Below are 18,141 nucleotides of genomic sequence, written 5' to 3'. Positions count from 1 at the left end.
TTCTCTGACTTTTTTGTTGTTTTTCTCATTTTGTGCCTCATTTCTCTATTTTTTTCTAATTTTTGCCCAATGTTTCTCATTTTGTGTCTCATTTTTAATTTTTTGTCTAATGTTTCTCATTTTGTTTTGGATTTCTATTTTTTGTTGTTTTCTTAATTTCTTGCCTTATTTTTCTCATTTTGTGTGTTGTTTTTCATTTTTTTTGCCAAATGTTTCCCATTTTGTGCCTCATGTCTCTCATTTATTGTCTTATTTCATTCATTTTGAGTCTCATTTGTTTCTGAATATTTCTGATTTTATGCCTTGTTTTTCTTATTTTGTCTCATTTCTCTAGTTTATTTTTTCTAACTTTTTGCCTCATTTCTCTCATTTACTGTCTTTTTTCTCTCATTTTATTTCATGTTTCTCTCATTTTGTCTTGTTTTCCTCATTTTATTTCTTTTTTTCTTATTTTGTGCTTCATTTCTCTCATTTTGTTCCTCCTTTTTTGTGTTTTAACTCAGCTATGAATAAAAATCCATGACTTTACTTGTAACAGAGTGTTTATATAGTATATTTTATAGTATTTCTCCACTGTGCTGTTGGTTCTATGAATTCTTTGGGTTTTTCATGTATGTATATATTTTCTTTTAATTTAAACTTTTAAAATACTGTATTTGTAAGAGATATAATAATTTAGGATTTTAATGTTAATATTTAAATTAACCATGTACTTTACATGTTATATTATTACACATGGCTTTAACGGGAATATTTAAACTCCTTACACAGATTAGTAAAGTTTATTTCTGTCTGTTGTTTTTAATGTGGTTTTAAACAACGGTGACTTCGTTTACTATTTTTTGTGCAGAATTTCTACATAAACAGATGTTAGTGAGTTATTCAAATACCGTCGTAGAACATGAAGTTTACTGTTTATTTCTGCGACTCGACTTCCAGCTGTTTCTGTTTTTACTTCAACATTAACTGATGCTTTCTGTAAATGACCTTTTCTTGTTTCTTGTCATTTTTTTTAAAACGCACGCAGCAGTAAAACACCTAAAACTATAAAGAATAAATGAAAAGGCAGCTCAGATTTTTACGAGGAACGTTTATTCAGAGGCAGCTAAATGTGATAAATTATAACCCCTTAATTAAGAAAACATCATTTAACTTAACGTCTGACGCATCGGTGTGAAATTATTATTATTATTAATATTCTAGTCAGAGCTTCATCGGTCGTTCCTATTTGTGGCTCCAGATTTTACAGTTTTTAAATATATTTTAAAATAAACAGACAGGATTCAGCAGCTTTTTTTACAGTCATTTATTCTGGTGGACAAGATGTGATAAAGACAGGAGAGAAAAACAACAAAATACAACTTTAATTACTGCGATAAATAAAAACAGTGAAAATCTGCAGATATTAGAGGACGTCTCTGAAACAGACACACTTCCTGTTTGGACTGAGATTAAATGAGGATGAATAAAAATCTTAACATATTTAACATATTTATGATAAACTTATAGATCAATGTTTCTGCTGAATTCTGTCACAATTATTAGAATAAAAAGCTTAAATATCAGACAAATATTCAACTAAAACAGAATTATTCTCAGTGTGACAGAAGATCTTTCATTCAAAGTGCGGCTGAAATGGATAAAAACTGAATATTAAATCATTTAATGGAAGCAAATCTGAATAATCTGCATGTTAGTTCATATCTGCTGCTTTATCATTTAAATAATGAATAAAAGATTTTAAAAAAAAGGAACATTTCTTTCTTGTGTTTGCATTAAAATTAGGATAAAAACCTTTGAAACCCAGAAATCAGCGCCATCAACCTCGATAATGTTCATTATTGATGTAAAAACATACAGAGCTGCATCTTTTCTGTGTCGAATTAGAATTATTTACATCATTTCATGGAAAAATACATTTATTTTGGAATAGAATAAATCTGAAGTTATTTTTCATGCTGTATGTGGATGAAACTGAGCAAAAAAAGATGGAACTTCAAAAAATCTGAATAATCTCCACATATTATTTTATATCTGCCACTTTATCATTAAAATGATGATTAAAAGATAAAAATTAGGCTTATTTCTTGTTCGTATTTGTATTAAAATGAGGATCAAACCTTTCTGGATTTACAGTTGTGACAACTTCTCATAAATAATTTTATGGAAAACCAAAAAAAAAGTCTTAAAAATCAGAATTATGTTTAACAAAACAACTGAATTATTCTCTGTTCTGTTGGAATAAAAAAAACTGAAGGTATTTTTCATGCTATTTGTGGATAAAACAGAAAAAAAAGGTGGAACATCTGAAAATCTGAATAATCTCCACATATTATTAGATTTCTGCCACTTTATCATTGAGGTAAATATTAAAAACAGATAATCAGGCTCATTTCTTGTTCATGTTTGCATTAAAGTGAGGATCAAACCTAGATTTCAACACTTTCAACCATAATAAAGTTAATTATGGATGAAAAACACATAGATCGTTTTATTTTACAGTAAAAAACAAACAAACTTCTCAGTTCTGTTGGGATCGAGGGAATCTGATGTGAAGCTTTGATGCTACGTGTTTCTGAGATGGAAAATAAAAGATTTAACAAAAGGAACCTGAACAATCTCCACATTGATTCATATCTGACACTTTGTCATTAAAATGATGATTAAAAGATCAAAATCAGACTCATTTCTTGTTCGTATTTGCATTAAAATGAGGATCAAACCTTCGTGGACGTTCAACTATTTAACTGCGATCTGAAGATGAAACCCAGATTTCAACACTTTCAGCCATAATAAAGTTCATTATGGATGAAAAAACACAGATCACTTCATTTCAGGGTAAAAAACAAACTTAAACTTGTGGGTTCTGTTGGGATCGAGGGAATCCGACGTGAAGTTTTGATGCTACGTGTTTCTGAGATGGAAAATAAAAGATTTAACAACAGGAACTGAATAATCTCCACGTTAGTTCATGTCTGAAACAGACTCGTTTGTAGCCATCAGGAGGATGAAACCTTACTGGACGGGATCAACCTGGACAGGAACTTGCGGACCTCTTTGGACTGAACTCCGTAGATGATGGGGTTCAGGCTGCCAGGGATGATGTGGAACAGGATGGCCGACATCTTCCTGTAGTCGGAGTACTGGGGGAAGCGGTGCAGCACGATGATGAGCGTCCCGCAGAAGAACATGACCAGGTAGACGAACAGGTGAGTGCTGCAGGTCTTCAGGGCTTTGCTGTTCAGAGACTTGTTCCTGCTGGTCAGACAGACCACAGTGATCCTGGTGTAGGTCAGAACCATGGTGCCGATGGAGGCGCTGAATAGAACCACGGTGAACGTCAGCCCGTACACGTTGTTGATGAACACGCTATCGCAGGACAGCTTGAACAGTGAGGCGTTGTCGCAGAACGGGTTGGTGATCAGAGTTCGGCAGCGGTTCAGACGGACGGTCAGACCCAGCAGAACCCCGACCAGGACAAAGGCGACCCCCCAGGCCGACGCCGTCAGCTTCAGCACCATCCTGTTGGTCATGATGGCGGCGTAGCGCAGCGGGTTGCAGATAGCCACGTACCTGTCGAACGCCATGATCATGAGCACGGTGTGGGAGGTGGTGCCGAACATGTGGGTGGTGAAGGCCTGGACCACACACTCATAGTAGCTGATGAGGCGTTTGGACGGAGGCAACAGGACGTCGACCAGCAGCCGAGGAACCATGATGGAGTTACCGAGGACGTCGTTGAAGGGCAGGTTGCAGAACAGCAGGTACATCGGCTGGTGGAGGTTCTTGTCCAGGAAGACCAGAACCACGATGCCGACATTGACGACCATGATGAACAGGTAGGAGAAGAAGAAGAAGAAGAAGACGGGGTACATGGAAACCTCCGTCACCTTGATGCCTTCCAGCTGCAGCGTGAAGCTGTTCAACGTCAAGTTCTCCATCAGCCTGAAGCAAAACCGGGAAATATCTGGTGAATGAGCTGCTTTCAATCTCTGTTAAAACATGAAAGTCTTTAAATGATTACCGGCTGTTTCTCTGGTTCTTCTTCAGACCAGGAACCAGACAAACCTTCTGGCAGACGACCACAACCTCAACTTTTATAACGAGAAGAATTCATCAGGGATGGATGTGTTCTCTGTAGCATCCTCATGGTGGCCATAGAAACCATCAGCTCCACCATTCAGCTCACTGCTCCAACCTTCAACTAGTTCTGGACACGTTTGGGTTCAGGGTTCTGAACAAAGTCTCAAGGAGTTTTAGACAGTTTTATGGAGAAGTTTCATGTTGTTTTAGACGTGGGTTTTAAAGTCATTCGTGATTTGGAACAGTCATTTTGGGCAAGTCTTTGTTAGTTTGTATAGATTTTGGATACTTCTGGACTATTTGGGGGTCAATTTGGAGAAATTTCTGCCATTTTCCCCATTCATTTTGTACAAGGTTTTGGCCTTTGGACAACTCTCACCTTATTTTGTGCATTTTTCAAGTCCCTTTGGACAGCATGCTGTTTTGGACATTTTTCCAAATAATTCTGGACTGTATTTGGGTGAAATTAGGCAAATTTTCATCATTTTGGACAATTTTTGATTAAGTTTGGGCACTTTTCCAAGTAATTTTGGATGTTTGGACAATTTAGATACGTTTTGTCCCTTTGGACAGATTTTGAGTGATTCTAGATAATATTTGGGTCCATTTTAATACTTTTTTTGTCAGTTTGGACAAATTTCCAGTCATTTTGGACAAAATTTTGAGTCATTTGGGCAGGTTTTTGTTAGTTTGTATAGATTTTGGCGACTTCTGGACTATTTTTGGGTCAATTTGGACAGATTTTTGCCATTTTGGACAATTTTTTCAAGCTAACATTTAAGGAAGTCTATGCAGCTAAAGCTAACACACTGTGCTCACTGGCTAAAATTATTAGTAAACAATTACTCCTGGCAACTATGCTAGCTCTTTATTTTCTCCCTTATGAGTGAAAAATATGTTTTAAATGTATGAACACAGGTGTAGTTTGTTAGCTAGCTAGCTAGCTAGAACATCAGTGTTAGCATGTACGGACCTCTCAGCAGCTAAAGCTAACAACATTTGAACACTGGCTAATGAAGCTAGTAAACATTTGAAGGCTGATAATAAGCCAGCTGTGTTATTTTTTTTCCTGGGAACTAAAGGATGTTTTAATGTGACTGACTTTGTGACCAGTTCTAAAACAAATTTCAAATCGAGGATGAGTTTCAAGTCATTTTTGACATGTTTTGTGTTATTTTATACGTGTTTTTTTTTTTTATCACTTTAGACAGATTTTTTGTGATTCTAGACAATATTTGGATCATTTTTGACATGTTTTTGTCACTTTGGTCAGGTAATCACTTTAGACATTTTTAGGATTTTTTCAAAAGATTTTTACTCATTTTTGAAAATATTTACAAGATTTTTCTTGCCAAATTTGGGGGATTTTTTTTTTTTTTAAAAATACAATTTTTAAGGGAAACTTTTTATGAATTATTGGAATTTTCTTCCTGAAGGTTTTGCAAATTTTCAGAAATTTGGGGAATGTTTTTGCTGAATTTTTGGATTTCAAATTGATCCATTTTAAAGTTTGAAAATGTGGGGAAAAAAATAAATTTTCAAAATGAAACTTTTCATGTCCACATTTTCGACATTTTTGGGAAACAAAACCACCAAAAAATGAGACAAATGACAAAAAAACCCCACAAAAAAACCCAAGGCAAAACATGACAAAAATGAGACAAAAAATGACAAAAACATGAGAGAAATGACAAAAGCCAGCCAAAAAAAACAACAAAAATGAGACACAAAATGACAAAAATCAGACAAACACAAAACAAAACAAAAAAGGGACAATTTTTTTTAAAACATTTTTTGGTGGGAAAAAAAGATTTTAAAAGAATTTCGCTGGATATTGGTTGATTTTTTTGTGAATGTTCTTAAAGAAAATATTAGATGTTTTACTGATATATATGGAATCACTTTAGATATTTTTAGGATGTTTTTGGAAGACTTTTACTCATTTTTTTGAAAATATTTGCAAGAATTTTCTTCCCAAATTTGGGGGATTTAAAAAAAAAAATTTAATGAGGGAAACTTTTAAGGAATTATGTTTTCTCTGGGAACTGAAGTCTGTTTGAATGTTGATAAAAAACTAATTCTTTTGTTAACCGCTATTGTGGTTTTACTGGACACTCTGGACACGTTTCAAGGTATTTACAAACGTTTTTAAAAGTCTTTTTGAGTAAGTTTTAAATTGTGGACGAGTAAATCCAGTGGCAGGACCATGCTGTTGTTGTTTTATGCATCAAATAAAATGTAAACCTTTAATAACTAATGACTAATTAGTGCTGATGTATGTGGTGAAAGTTTGGATCAGTGTCCATGCTGAAGTTAAACTAGTTGACTGCAGAATAAACGCTATTTAAAGTGGCAAACAGAATCATCTAAAAGTTTAAGAGCTTTTGCAGCTTTCGTGTTGTTTTGGACCATTTCAGTCACCTTGGACAGATTTTGGGTCATTCTGGAATATATTTGGGTCAAGTTTCTGTCATTTTGAACAAGTTTCAAGTGTTTTTGGTCAATGATCCAAATGATTATTAACAAGGAACAGGTTTTTAGTGATTCTAGACAAGAGAATTCTGACAGCTTTCATGTTGTTTTAGACAATTTCTGAGTGATTTTGGACAATTTTTGTCACCTTGGGCAGATTTTGGGTAATTCTGGACTATGCTTGCGTCAAGTTTCTGTCATTTCGGTAAAGTTCTGAGGTTTTTTGACAATGATCCAAGGGACCAGTTTTTTGCCACTCTGGGCAGATTTTGAGTGATTCTAGACAAGAGTCATTTGACAGCTTTCATGTTGTTTTAGACAATTTCTGAGTGATTTTGGACCATTTTTGGTCTCCTTGGACAGATTTTGGGTCATTCTGGACTATATTTGGGTCAAGTTTCTGTCATTTTGGACAAGTTTTGAGGGTTTTTGGACAATCTTCTAATTTATTTTGACCAAGGACAAGCTTTTTGCCATTCTGGATAGACTTTAAATGATTCTAGACAATATTTGGATCAATCCAGATAAGTTTTTGTGATTTTGGGGAAGTTTGAGTAACGTCAGTGAGTAATTTTGGAGAGTTGTTTTGATGTTTGTGGTGAAGACCTTAATCAGTGTTGGTCATGTTGAAGGTAAACTAATTGACTAAATACTATTTTAAGTGACCAACTGAGTCATCTAAGATTTTTTGAGCTATTTGGCAGCTTTCATGTTGTTTTGGACCATTTTTCATCACCTTGGACAGATTTGGGGTAGTTCTAGACTATAGTTGGGTCAAGTTTCTGTATCTTGGACAAGTCTTGAGATCTTTTGAAAAATTTTCCAAGTTATTTTTGACAAGGGGCATGTTTTTTTGGACAGACTGCCTGATTCTAGACAATATTTGGGTCAATCTGGACAAGTTTTTATCACTTTGGGGAAGTTTGAGGAACGTCAGTGAGTAAGTTTGGAGGGTTTTTTTGATGTTTGTGGTGAAGACTTGAGTCTGTGTTGGTCATGCTGAAGTTAAATTAGTCACTAAAGATGGTTTTAAAGTGGTGAACAGTCATCTAAGATGCTACATTCATGACTTTTTGGTGGGTGAATCTAAAATTGCCGTTTGTTGTTCACGTCTTACAGAATGGAAACAGGAAGTCGTCAGCTTGGAGCAGGTCAGCGGTGGAAAACAACGGCAGTGTTTGTCCCGTAACGCTGAGCTCAGTGTTTGTTTCTGTTGTTACAGTGACGCTTTGTTAATTAGTACCAGGAGACTGATTAAACTCTGCAGGGAAACACAACAACACAATACAACACAACACATCAGGGTTACCGTCAGACTCATCCAAGTTCCGACGTAAACAGACCAGCAGCTGCTTCCTAAAGTTCACCTCAGAAAGTTTCCTACGTCCAAACCTTTGTCCATGTACCACGTCCTTCTATGGGTTATTGGATCATGTTAATGTTCTCGTTTCTTATTATAGGATAGAGTTACTTTTTAACCAACAATTCAGTCAGAAAGTATGGTTTTACCTTGCCGTCGAAACATGTCAGCAAGGTAAAACCAGACTTTCTTACTGAATTGTCAGTTTAATAGTAACACTATCCTTCTACAAGTTAGTTTGTCCAAACCTTCGTCCACGAACCACCGTCTATGTCCTTCTACAGGTTAGTTTGTCCAAAACGCCACACAATCACCAGTTTTAGCTGAGATTTGGTTCATTTATCTCATTAAACTTCAGAAAACACAACAAACCCAGTGATTCTTTTCAGATCTGGTTTCTAGTAGATAAACGATGACATTCTGATGATTTATTTTACAGAAGACGTCTTTCTAACTCGTTGGGTTTTAGGTTCAGATAGGTAATCCTGAAAAGAGCAGCGTCCAATCACTGTTAACACACCAGGAAGTGAGTCACTTTCATCACTTCTCTTGTTTTGCAGTCATTTTGTGGTTTTTGTTGTCATTTCGTGGCTTTGTGGTTGTCTGGTGTGTATACTGGGTCTTTTTAATGGTCATTTTGTGTCTGTTTTTGTTTTTTGTGTCTCTTTGTGGTTGCTTTGTGTCTATTTTTGGTTATTTTACATCTTTTTAGAATCATTTTGTGTCTTTTTGAGGTACTTTTGTGTTCTTGAGTGTCTTTGTGTTGGTTTTGTGTCAGTTTTGTTTGTGTTAATTTGCATCTTATTATTTTCTCTCCTTTTGGTTGTTTTGAATTGGGTCTTTTTCTGATAATTTTGTGTGGCTTTGTTGTCTTTTTGTGTCTCTTTTGGTTGTTTTGTGTCTAAATTGCAGTCTTTTCAGATCATTTAGTATCTTTCTGGGGTCATTTTGCGTCTCTGTGTTGATATTTTCAGGACATTTTGTCTCTTTGTGTTTGTTTTGTTTGTAAATTGTGTCTTTTCAGAGGCATTTTGTGTCTGTTCAGATCATTTTAAGATAAGGTAAACTTTATTGATCCCACAGTGGGGAAAGTTCACCTTTACAGCAGCTCCAAGGAGAAAAAAATAGTATAAAGGCAGTACAGAATAAATAGAAACACACTGCAAAAACACAGAGAACATTATATACACATAAGATTTTTTTTAAAGTAGACTATTTACATGAGGTTGAAACAGTTATTGCACATAAGTGGTCTGCATATGTGAGGGAGAAAGTGCAGCAGTAACAGAGGTGGACCAGTTATAAGGCGGCATTGTAAAGTCTGACTGATGTTGGAATAAACAACCTGTGGAAACGTTCCTTCTTACATTCAGGGTGAACCAGTCTGTTGCTGAAGGTGCTTCTTAAGGAGTTCACAGTCTGATGCAGAGGCTGGGAGGTGTTTCTGATGATAGAAGACAGTTTATCCAGAGCCCTCCTCTCTCCCACCACCTCCATGGAGTCCAGGGATCAGCCACAGACTGAGCTGCTCTTTTTATCAGTCTGTTTAGTCTGTTCTTATCACACTCAGAGCATCCTCCTCCCCAGCACACCTCTGCATAGAAGACCATGGATGCCACCACAGTGTCATAAAAGGTCCTCAGCAGTGTCCTACTCACACCAAATGATGGGAGTCTCCTCAGCAGGTATAGACGACACTGACCCTTCTTATACAGAGAGTCAGTGTTATCTGTCCAGTCCACTTTGTTATTTAGGTGAACACCCAGGTACTTGTAGGTCCTCACTCTCTCAATGTCAAGTCCCTGGATGTTCAGCGCTGGAGTGTATGAGGGTTTCCTGTGGAAATCAATCACCATCTCCTTTGTCTTGCTGGCGTTCATTTGGAGGTGGTTCTGCTGACATCAGTAGACAAAGTCCATGATGACCTTCCTGTACTCACAGTCGTTCCCTTCTGACACGCATCCTATGATGGTAGTGTCATCGGAGAACTTCTGGAGATGACAACTGTCTGTGGAGTAGTGGAAGTCTGATGTGTAGAGGGTGAAGAGGAAAGGTGAGAGTACTGTACCCTGAGGGGCTCCTAGACCACCACATCAGACACACAGTCCTGTAGCCTCACATACTGAGGTCTGTCTGTGAGGTAGTCCATGGTCCATGCAGCCAGCTGGTCACTGATTCCTGCTCTCTCCATCTTCCCTCTCAGCAGTGAGGGTTGGATTGTATTGAAGGCACTGGAGAAGTCGAAGAACGTGAGACTCAGGCTGAGGTTGAAGATGTAGCAGACCACCTGACAGAGCTGGTCTGCACAGTCCCTGAGGAGTCTGGAGCTCATGCCATCAGGACCCATGGCTTTTGCATCTCTCTGTTGACATTTTGCAGTCCTTTTGTGTCTCTCTGTAGTGACTTTGTCTCTCTGTGGTTGTTTTGTGTGTAAATTGTGTTTTTTCTTGTCATTTTTGTTATTTTGTGTCTCTTTTGGTTGTTTTGTGTCTAAAATTGTGGCGTTTTCAGAACATTTTGTGTCTCTGTTGTTGTTTTATGTATATTTTTGATCATTTTACATCTTTATGGAGTCATTTTGAGTCTGTTTTGGTTGCTTTGTATCTAAATTGTATTTTTTTTCAGTCATTTTGTGTTAAATCCCGCCTCTGTTCATCTCTTTAAAACAGGAAGGTCTGTTTCCTGTCAGCAGGTGAACTCTCAGGTGAGTCCGTGACCAGCGGGTTAATTGAATTAGAGGCTGCAGCGATGCATTCAGGGACCTTATGACTGTTAACACCTGTTTAGATTCACTTTCTGTGGACCAGCAGGTCATTGAACTGGTTCTCAGGGGAACTGTTAGCTTAGCTTAGCACAAAGACTGGAAGCAGGTGGAAACTGTTAGCTTAGCTTAGCACAAAGACTGGAAGCAGGTGGAAACTGTTAGCTTAGCTTAGCACAAAGACTGGAAGAAGGTGGAAACTGTTAGCCTAGCTTAGCACAAAGATTGGAAGCAGGTGGAAACTGTTAGCCTAGCTTAGCACAAAGACAGGAAGCAGGGATTACCTCATTCTTTGTGCCACACTAAGATTTCTGGGTAACAAACCAATGTTTTCAAAATGGTTTGTGTTTTTGTGTTTTTTGTGTCTTTTTGTGTTTGTTGTGTCAGTTGTGTGTTTTTCCTGTGTTTTATGTCTCTGTGTCTTTTTCTGTGTTTTTCTGTGTTTTGTGTGTTTTTGTATCTTTTTGTCTTTTTTTGTTTTTTGTTTGTGTCTTTTTCTGTGTTTTTGTGTGTTTTTATGTCTTTTTCTGTGTTGTTTGTGCGTTTTGTGTCTTTTTCTTTGTTTTGTGTGTTTTTGTGTGTTATTTGCGTCTTTTTCTGAGTTTTGTGTGTATTTAGAGATTGTTCGTCGTCACATCAGGTGTGAGTCGGTTTGAAGGTCAGTTTCTGCAGCAGATTTTCCTCCTCAGGGTTTAGACAATGATAATGAGTCATGAGGGATTAATTATTATATTAGTAACTGTTGAGTGTTTGGTCCCAGCTGAGCTCATTCAGGCCTGTTGTTGTTTGACTGATGGCCAGCAGGGGGCGACCTGCTGTCCTCAGGTGACTCTCAGCTCTCAGGTAGTTTAGACTCAGGAACTTAAAGTTACACCTGCAGAAAATAAAATAAATCAGATTTATTTAAGACTTTAACTCAAAAGAAAAAGAATAATTATCATTTAAAAGTTTAAAATCTGAAATCAGAGTCAGACTGAACCAAAATCTGAAACATAAAACATTTTTTTTTTTTTGTGTGTCTTTTAGTGTATTTTTGTGGTTATTCTTTGTCTTTTTGGGTCCTTTAGTGTAGTTTTTCTTGTCTTTTTTGTCTTTTTGTGTGTTTTTGCCTTTATTTTGTGTGTCTTTGGCTTTATTGTGTGTCTTTTTGTGTCTTTTGTGGTCATTTTTTGTCTTTTTGTGGTCAGTGTATTCTCGTGGTCATTTTCTGTCTCTTTTTTGTCTGTTTGTGGTCATTTTTGCCTTTTTTGTCTGTTTGTGGTCATTTTTTTTGTCTTTTTGTGTCTTTTAGTGTATTTTTGTAGTCATTTTGTGTCTTTGCCTTTATTTTGTGTCTTTTTGTGGTCATTTTTTCCCTTTTTGTGTCTTTTTGTGGTCATATTTTGTCTTTTTGTGTCTGTTTATGGTTTTTTTATGTCTTTTGTGTGTTTTTGCCTTTATTTTGTGTGTCTTTTTGTGTGTCTTCAGCTATGTTGTGTGTTTTTGTGTGTGCAGATGAAGCCAGTCGAGTCGTTTTCTGGAGGAATTTGTTTCTTGCAGCACTAAACCTGTTTTTTTGTGTCACGTTTAAAGGTTTCCTCCCTTTTCTTCGGTCCTTCGACACTCAGGGTTCAAATTCCTCCTCCTCTGTCCCTCCTCCTCCTCTGTCCTTCCTCCTCCTCCTCCTCTTCCTCCTCAGGGCTTCAGTCGAAGTGTCTGTTTGCTTTTTTCCTGAAACTGCGACGGAAACCCGAGGATCTGAGGATCTGCTGCTGCTTCACAGTGAGTTAAACCTGTTTTAGAGAACGACTGAAGCTCAGAGAGAAAAGAGCGTCCAGTTTAATGTTAAAATGGTTCAATATGCTGCAGAGGAAACGTCCAGTTTAAGGTTAAAATCAACTGCAGCTGGTTGGGTTGAATTAAAACCACGTTTTGTTCTGCAGCAGCAGAAACGTTTGACAGAAGAGATGAAAGGAAGCTTCAGTTTGTTGCAGCTGCTTCATAAAAACATTAAACTGAGAGGATTTATTAACATTTATTTAGTAAAAGGAGGAAAATGTTCTTGGATTTTACTTTAAAAGTTTCAGATACAAACTGTCATTAAATTAAATCTTTAAAAAGTTCAGTTATGGAGGAAAAAATGCATAAAAACATCAGAATAATGTATCAAAAGAGAGTTTTGATCATTTATGTGATTAAATCTGTTTATTTGAGAATTATTTCCCATGTGTTATGAACAAAATCTGTATTTTTACTTAATTAAAAAATCTGTTCAAGGTTTTTTCCATATTTTTTGACAATCTGTTTAAACTTGTGATTTAATTTAAATCATCAGAATTATTTCCTGTGTGCTTTAATAAATAAATAAATAAATAAATATGCTGAAGTGGACACAAAGATAGATAAATAAGTCAATAAATAAAACAAATCTGGAATTTTTTACTAAATTCTTTCAATTTTTTCTATTTAACGGATTTTTTCCCTATATTTTTTTTAAACATGAAAATATTAATAAATTTCCAAGAATAAACAGTATCATTGTATTAATATATAAAATATAAAATATCACTGACTTGTAAATGAAAATAAAATCCTATTATTTACTTTGTAATTTTTTTTTTAAAATTTTGGACAAACAAAGAGAATTTTTTGATATAATTAAATAAATATCTAAATTTAACATTGCAAATTTTATTTATTATTATTATTATTATTATTATTATTATTATTATTATTATTATTATTATTATTATTAGTTTCAGCATTTTCGTTTTTATTTAATAAATAAAACAGTAAAATTCTGCTTCAAAACTGTGAATGTGTTTCTGAAAAATTAAATTTAATTAATTTAAAAATGTAAAAATAAAATGAAATAAAACAATTCTTTTACCAGATTTAAAACAGCCAGAACTAATATTTGACAGATAATTTCTGTTTGTAAATATTTACATTTAAATTATAGATAATAATTAATAACTCCACACAATAAATACAGAAGAAATCAGGCCTAAACTGTGACTAATGTTCACATAAAAATATGTTGTTGTTTTTTAAAGCATTTCACAGCAAAATTTTACTGTTTTAATTCACAAAAAATATAAATTACTTAATTTATTGATATTTACTGTCAAATTACAGATAAAATGTAAAAAACAAACAAACCGAAAAATATATTAATTTACATATTAACTGTAAAAAAAAGAGTAATGCTGTGCATCTTTGTTTTACAGTTAACAGTCATTTTTGAGGTGATCGACGATGTTTCTCTTTAAGAAGCTTCTCTGACGCTGAACAGAAACTTCCTGCTGATTTCATCGTTAAGAAGCTTCTTTAGATCAGATCAGAATGTTTTACAGAACATTCAACTTCAGGGACAGAAACGTTTTCAGGGTTTTATTGGTTGTTTTCTCTCCAAGCTGAAGATTATTTATATTTTTTGTTGTTTCTAGAAACTGCCTTTGTTCACTCGACGTTTTTTTAAAAAATTTTTCTCCTCTGAAAAACAAAATCAGACGTTGAGACGAACAAACTTCAACTGCAGCGACTCAACCTGAGGCTGCTTCCAGAAGTTTCCAGCTGTTTCCAGGAGTTTCCAGAAGTTTCCAGGAGTTTCCAGGTGTTTCCAGGAGTTTTCAGGTGTTTCCAGGTGTTTCCAGGAGTTTTCAGGTGTTTCCAGGTGTTTCCAGGAGTTTTCAGGTGTTTCCAGGTGTTTCCAGGATGGGCGTCCCAGATCCAGTCCGGCCTAAAGGTCTCTTCAACAGCATCAAGGTTGGTCTCTGAGTTTTTCTGCTTTTTTATTCATCAAATTTAGTTTCTGTTTGTTGGGAACAGACTTTAAAAAACCATGTAACCTCTAAAAAAACGACTCAAACCTCCACACGTTGACAAAAATATGTAAAATTAAAGCTGCAAGCAGCGTTGGTTGGGTCCTCACATCCTGGTTGGTCAGCGAATCCAAGCATGTCCACCAGGTGGTGCTGCAACTGAGAGTGCATATCAACCTATAGACGTGATTATGGCCAGACTCTGATCAAACATGTCAAGTTTGAGGCAGATTGGAGCATGTTCAGGCTAATTATACATCACTTCCTGTTTCATGGTGAAAGATCCAAAATCGCCGCATTCTGTCAGCCGCCATTTTGATGCCCTCAGACTGTTGTGGAGCATTTTAATAATAAATTTTATTTATAAAGCGCTTTTCCAAAAACTCAAAGACGCTGTACATAAAATACAATAAGATAAAACAAAACAGTTAATTAAAATCAGTAGATAGTAAAACAAGTTCAAGATAAAATACAGGATCACTTAAGGAAAGCAGATCTAAAAAGGTGAGTCTTTAAAAGGGATTTAAATGTGGTGAGGTTGGTGCAGTCACGGAGGGCATGGGGGAGGGAGTTCCAGAGTGTGGGGGCGGCAATGGCGAAGGCTCTGTCCCCCCAATGTCGCCGGCTGGTCCTGTGCGGGATGGAAAGGAGGTTTGTGTGGGAGGAACGGAGATTCCTGGGGGGGGTGTAGGGGAGGAGCAAATCGGTAAGGTAAGAGGGGGCAAGATTATGGATGGACTTGAAGGTGAGGAGAAGCAGTTTGTACTGGATGCGGTGTGAAATGGGGAGCCAATGGAGGTTCCGCTGGACGGGGGTGATATGGTCATGAGAACGGGTTCGGGTGGGGAGTCGGGCAGCAGAATTTTGAATGTGTTGAAGTTTATTGAGTGCTTTGGAGGTGGAGCTGAAGAGAATGCTATTGCAGTAGTCAAGGCGGGAAGTGACGAAGGCATGAATGAGGGTTTCAGCGGCTGAGAAGGAGAGGAAGGGGCGGAGACGGGCGATGTTGCGGAGATGGAAATAGGCAGTTTTGGTGATCTGATTAATGTGGGGTTCAAATGTGAGGTTGCTGTCAAATATCACACCGAGGTTGCGGATGTGAGCAGAAGGAGTTAGGGTGGTGTTATCAATGGTAATGGGGGAGTGGGGAAATGGTGTGAGTGATTTAGGTCCAATAAAGATGAGATCAGTCTTGTCGCAGTTTAACAGGAGAAAATTTTTCCTCATCCAGGATTTAATGTCGGCCAGGCAGCTGGAGAGAGAGGGGAGGGTGGTGGTGGCGGTGGTGTTGGTGGAGATGTAGAGTTGGATATCGTCGGCGTAGCAATGGAAGTGTAGGTTGTGGCGGCGGATGATGTTGCCGAGGGGGAGGAGGTACAGGATAAAGAGGAGGGGGCCAAGGACTGATCCTTGAGGGACACCGTGGGACAGGGGGGCAGTGGGGGATGTGCAGTTGTTGACCTTGATGAATTGTTGTCGATTAGTGAGATATGATGTGAACCAGGTGAGGGCGGTGCCGGTGATGTTAATGGAGGATTGAAGGCGGGACAGGAGGATGGAGTGATTGATTGTGTCAAATGCTGCAGAGAGGTCGAGGAGAATGAGGATGGTGACTTGTCCAGAGTCTGAGGAGAGGAGGAGATCGTTTGTGACCTTGAGGAGAGCAGTTTCAGTGCTGTGATGAGAGCGGAATCCGGATTGAAAGGTTTCATACAGGTTGTTGGAGGTGAGATGAGTTTTCAACTGGGCAGCGACGACACGTTCTAATGTTTTAGATATGAAGGGGAGGTTGGAGATGGGCCGGAAGTTGTGAGGGGAGGTTGGATCCAAACCAGGTTTTTTGAGGATGGGGGAGACAGAGGCGAGCTTGAGGGGTGAGGGGACACAGCCAGTACTGAGGGAAGTGTTGATGATGTTAGAGATGAGGGGGGAGATAACAGGGAGGCAGTTTTTGAGGAGGTCAGTGGGGATGGGGTCCAGGCAGGATGTGGAGTTTTTAGTTCCAGTGATGAATTTGGGCATGTCCAGGGGGGAAATGGGCGAGAAGTGGGCCAGGGGAGGAAAGTTCAGAGGGTTTGGTGGAGGAGACGGGGGATCGAGTGAAGTGGGAGAGGTGACAGGGCTGCTGTGGATGGAAATGATTTTGTTATGGAAAAAAGAGAGGAATAGGTTGCACTTGTCGGTGGTGAACGAGTTTGAGACGGTGTCCGGGGGGGCAAGGAGTTTATTGACAGTTGAGAAGAGGGACTTGGGGTTGTTGGAGCTGGTATTGATCAGGTCAGAGTAGAAAGTGGACCGTGCGGATTTCAGGGCGTCTTTGTATTGTTGGAGGAAGTCGGAGTAGGCTTGGCGGTGAACTGTCAGGTTTGTTTTCTTGACAAGACGTTCCAGCTGTCGTTTATGGGCTTTCATGAGGTGGAGTTCGGGGGTGTACCATGGAGCAGAGTGGGAGAAAGTGACTAATTTGGATTTGAGGGGAGCAAGCTGATCAAGACAGTATGAGAGAGTATGATTGTAGTGGTTGATAAGGTCAGTGGGGTTATTGATTGATGGGGGAGGGGAGACGGACAATGCAGTGGTCAGTGAGGCGGAGAATACAGAGGGGGAGAGTGATCTGGTGTTTCTAAAAAAGATTGTCCGTTTTTCCTTGGGCAGGGGGGTGGGGAGGCTGATGTCCATAGTTATTGCTAGGTGGTCAGAGATGGAGAGATGACAGCTGGAGATATTTAGGACTGTAAGACCAGAGTAAGACCAGATCGAGGATGTGTCCATGGTTGTGGGTGGGGAAATTGACATGCTGGGTGAGGTTGAGTGATTGTAGGAGGTCTAGGAAGTCAGAGGCAGATTTACTGTGAAGGTTGTCCATGTGGAAGTTGAAGTCACCAAGGATGAGGACTGACGGAGATGTAGCTAATAGCTGGGTGGCAAAGTGGGAAAAGTCAGGGAGAAATGAGGGGTTTGGTTTAGGTGGGCGGTAAATGATAGCAGTGACCATTGGGGTGGGACCGGGTAATTTAAAAACAAGGTGTTCAAAGGAGGGGGAGGCAGGGATGGAAAGTGGGATGGTTGTGAAGACCTGTTTGTGGATGACTGCGATGCCGCCTCCTCGACCTTCAGGGCGGGGTGAGTTGAGGTACGTGTATCCGGAGGGAGTGGCTTGGTTGAGTGGGTAGAAGTCCAGTGGTTTGTGCCATGTTTCGGTTAGACAGAGGAAGTCCAGTTTATTGTCCAGGATGAATAATTGTAGAATGGGGCCTTTGCTGGTGACGGAGCGGGTGTTGAAGAGGGCAAAGTTCAGGTGAAGTGTGGATGTGTGATTAGGGGAGGGCTTCTGGGGACAAGGCTGTGAGGTCCGTGGAAGTGGGCGAAGGTTAGCAAAATGGCAGTTTCTGAGGGAGGGCTGCCGAGGTTGTCTGAAGCTGATGATGGTGGGGATTTGGCAGCTTGTTGAATTCTGGTAGAGCGGGGGTGACGGGCAGGGGGAGCCAGAGGGGGGAGGCAGTGGGTGTGCTGGAGGGGAAGATGGGGGGAGTTCCAGGTGGGGACAGAGGGGGGCGCTGTAGCTGGGAGGCGGTTCAGTGGAGCGTGAAGAGGAGATGGACGTAAACACTGGCACTAGTCAGTCTGAAGCGTGGACGGTGTATTGGATATTTGAGATTAAA

The 18,141-nt window shown here is 38.6% G+C and overlaps 2 protein-coding genes across 3 annotated transcripts in view; one reads left to right on the top strand and one right to left on the bottom strand.

Moving 5' to 3' along the window:
• Positions 1–1,323: 1,323 nt before the first annotated feature.
• LOC111568027 (olfactory receptor 146-like) lies at positions 1,324–4,320 on the bottom strand. The gene has a single exon (XM_055017042.1). The coding sequence runs from the start codon at positions 3,939–3,941 to the stop codon at positions 3,000–3,002; it is 942 nt and encodes a 313-aa protein (XP_054873017.1). The 5' UTR covers positions 3,942–4,320; the 3' UTR covers positions 1,324–2,999.
• A 7,958-nt stretch (positions 4,321–12,278) lies between these two features.
• Positions 12,279–18,141, top strand: part of slco2b1 (solute carrier organic anion transporter family, member 2B1) — a 39,483-nt gene continuing 33,620 nt past the window's right edge. The window contains exons 1-2 of one of the 2 annotated variants that reach the window (XM_023269487.3): positions 12,279–12,437; positions 14,168–14,423. In XM_023269487.3, the coding sequence (XP_023125255.1) occupies positions 14,373–14,423 (51 nt within the window). In that variant the 5' untranslated portion in view covers positions 12,279–12,437; positions 14,168–14,372. Of the gene's footprint in view, positions 12,438–14,104; positions 14,424–18,141 lie in introns of both variants that reach the window. The other variant, XM_023269488.3, reaches the window with a different exon arrangement.

Source organism: Amphiprion ocellaris, chromosome 14, assembly GCF_022539595.1.
Source record: "Amphiprion ocellaris isolate individual 3 ecotype Okinawa chromosome 14, ASM2253959v1, whole genome shotgun sequence".
Classification (NCBI taxonomy): Eukaryota; Metazoa; Chordata; class Actinopteri; family Pomacentridae; genus Amphiprion; species Amphiprion ocellaris.
Note: the sequence above shows the minus strand (reverse complement) of the source record. Positions and strands in the feature narration are given on the sequence as shown.

Coding starts and splice junctions, on each gene's coding strand:
- LOC111568027 (XM_055017042.1), bottom strand. CDS start 3,941: ATGGAGAACTTGACGTTGAACAGCTTCACGCTGCAGCTGGAAGGCATC.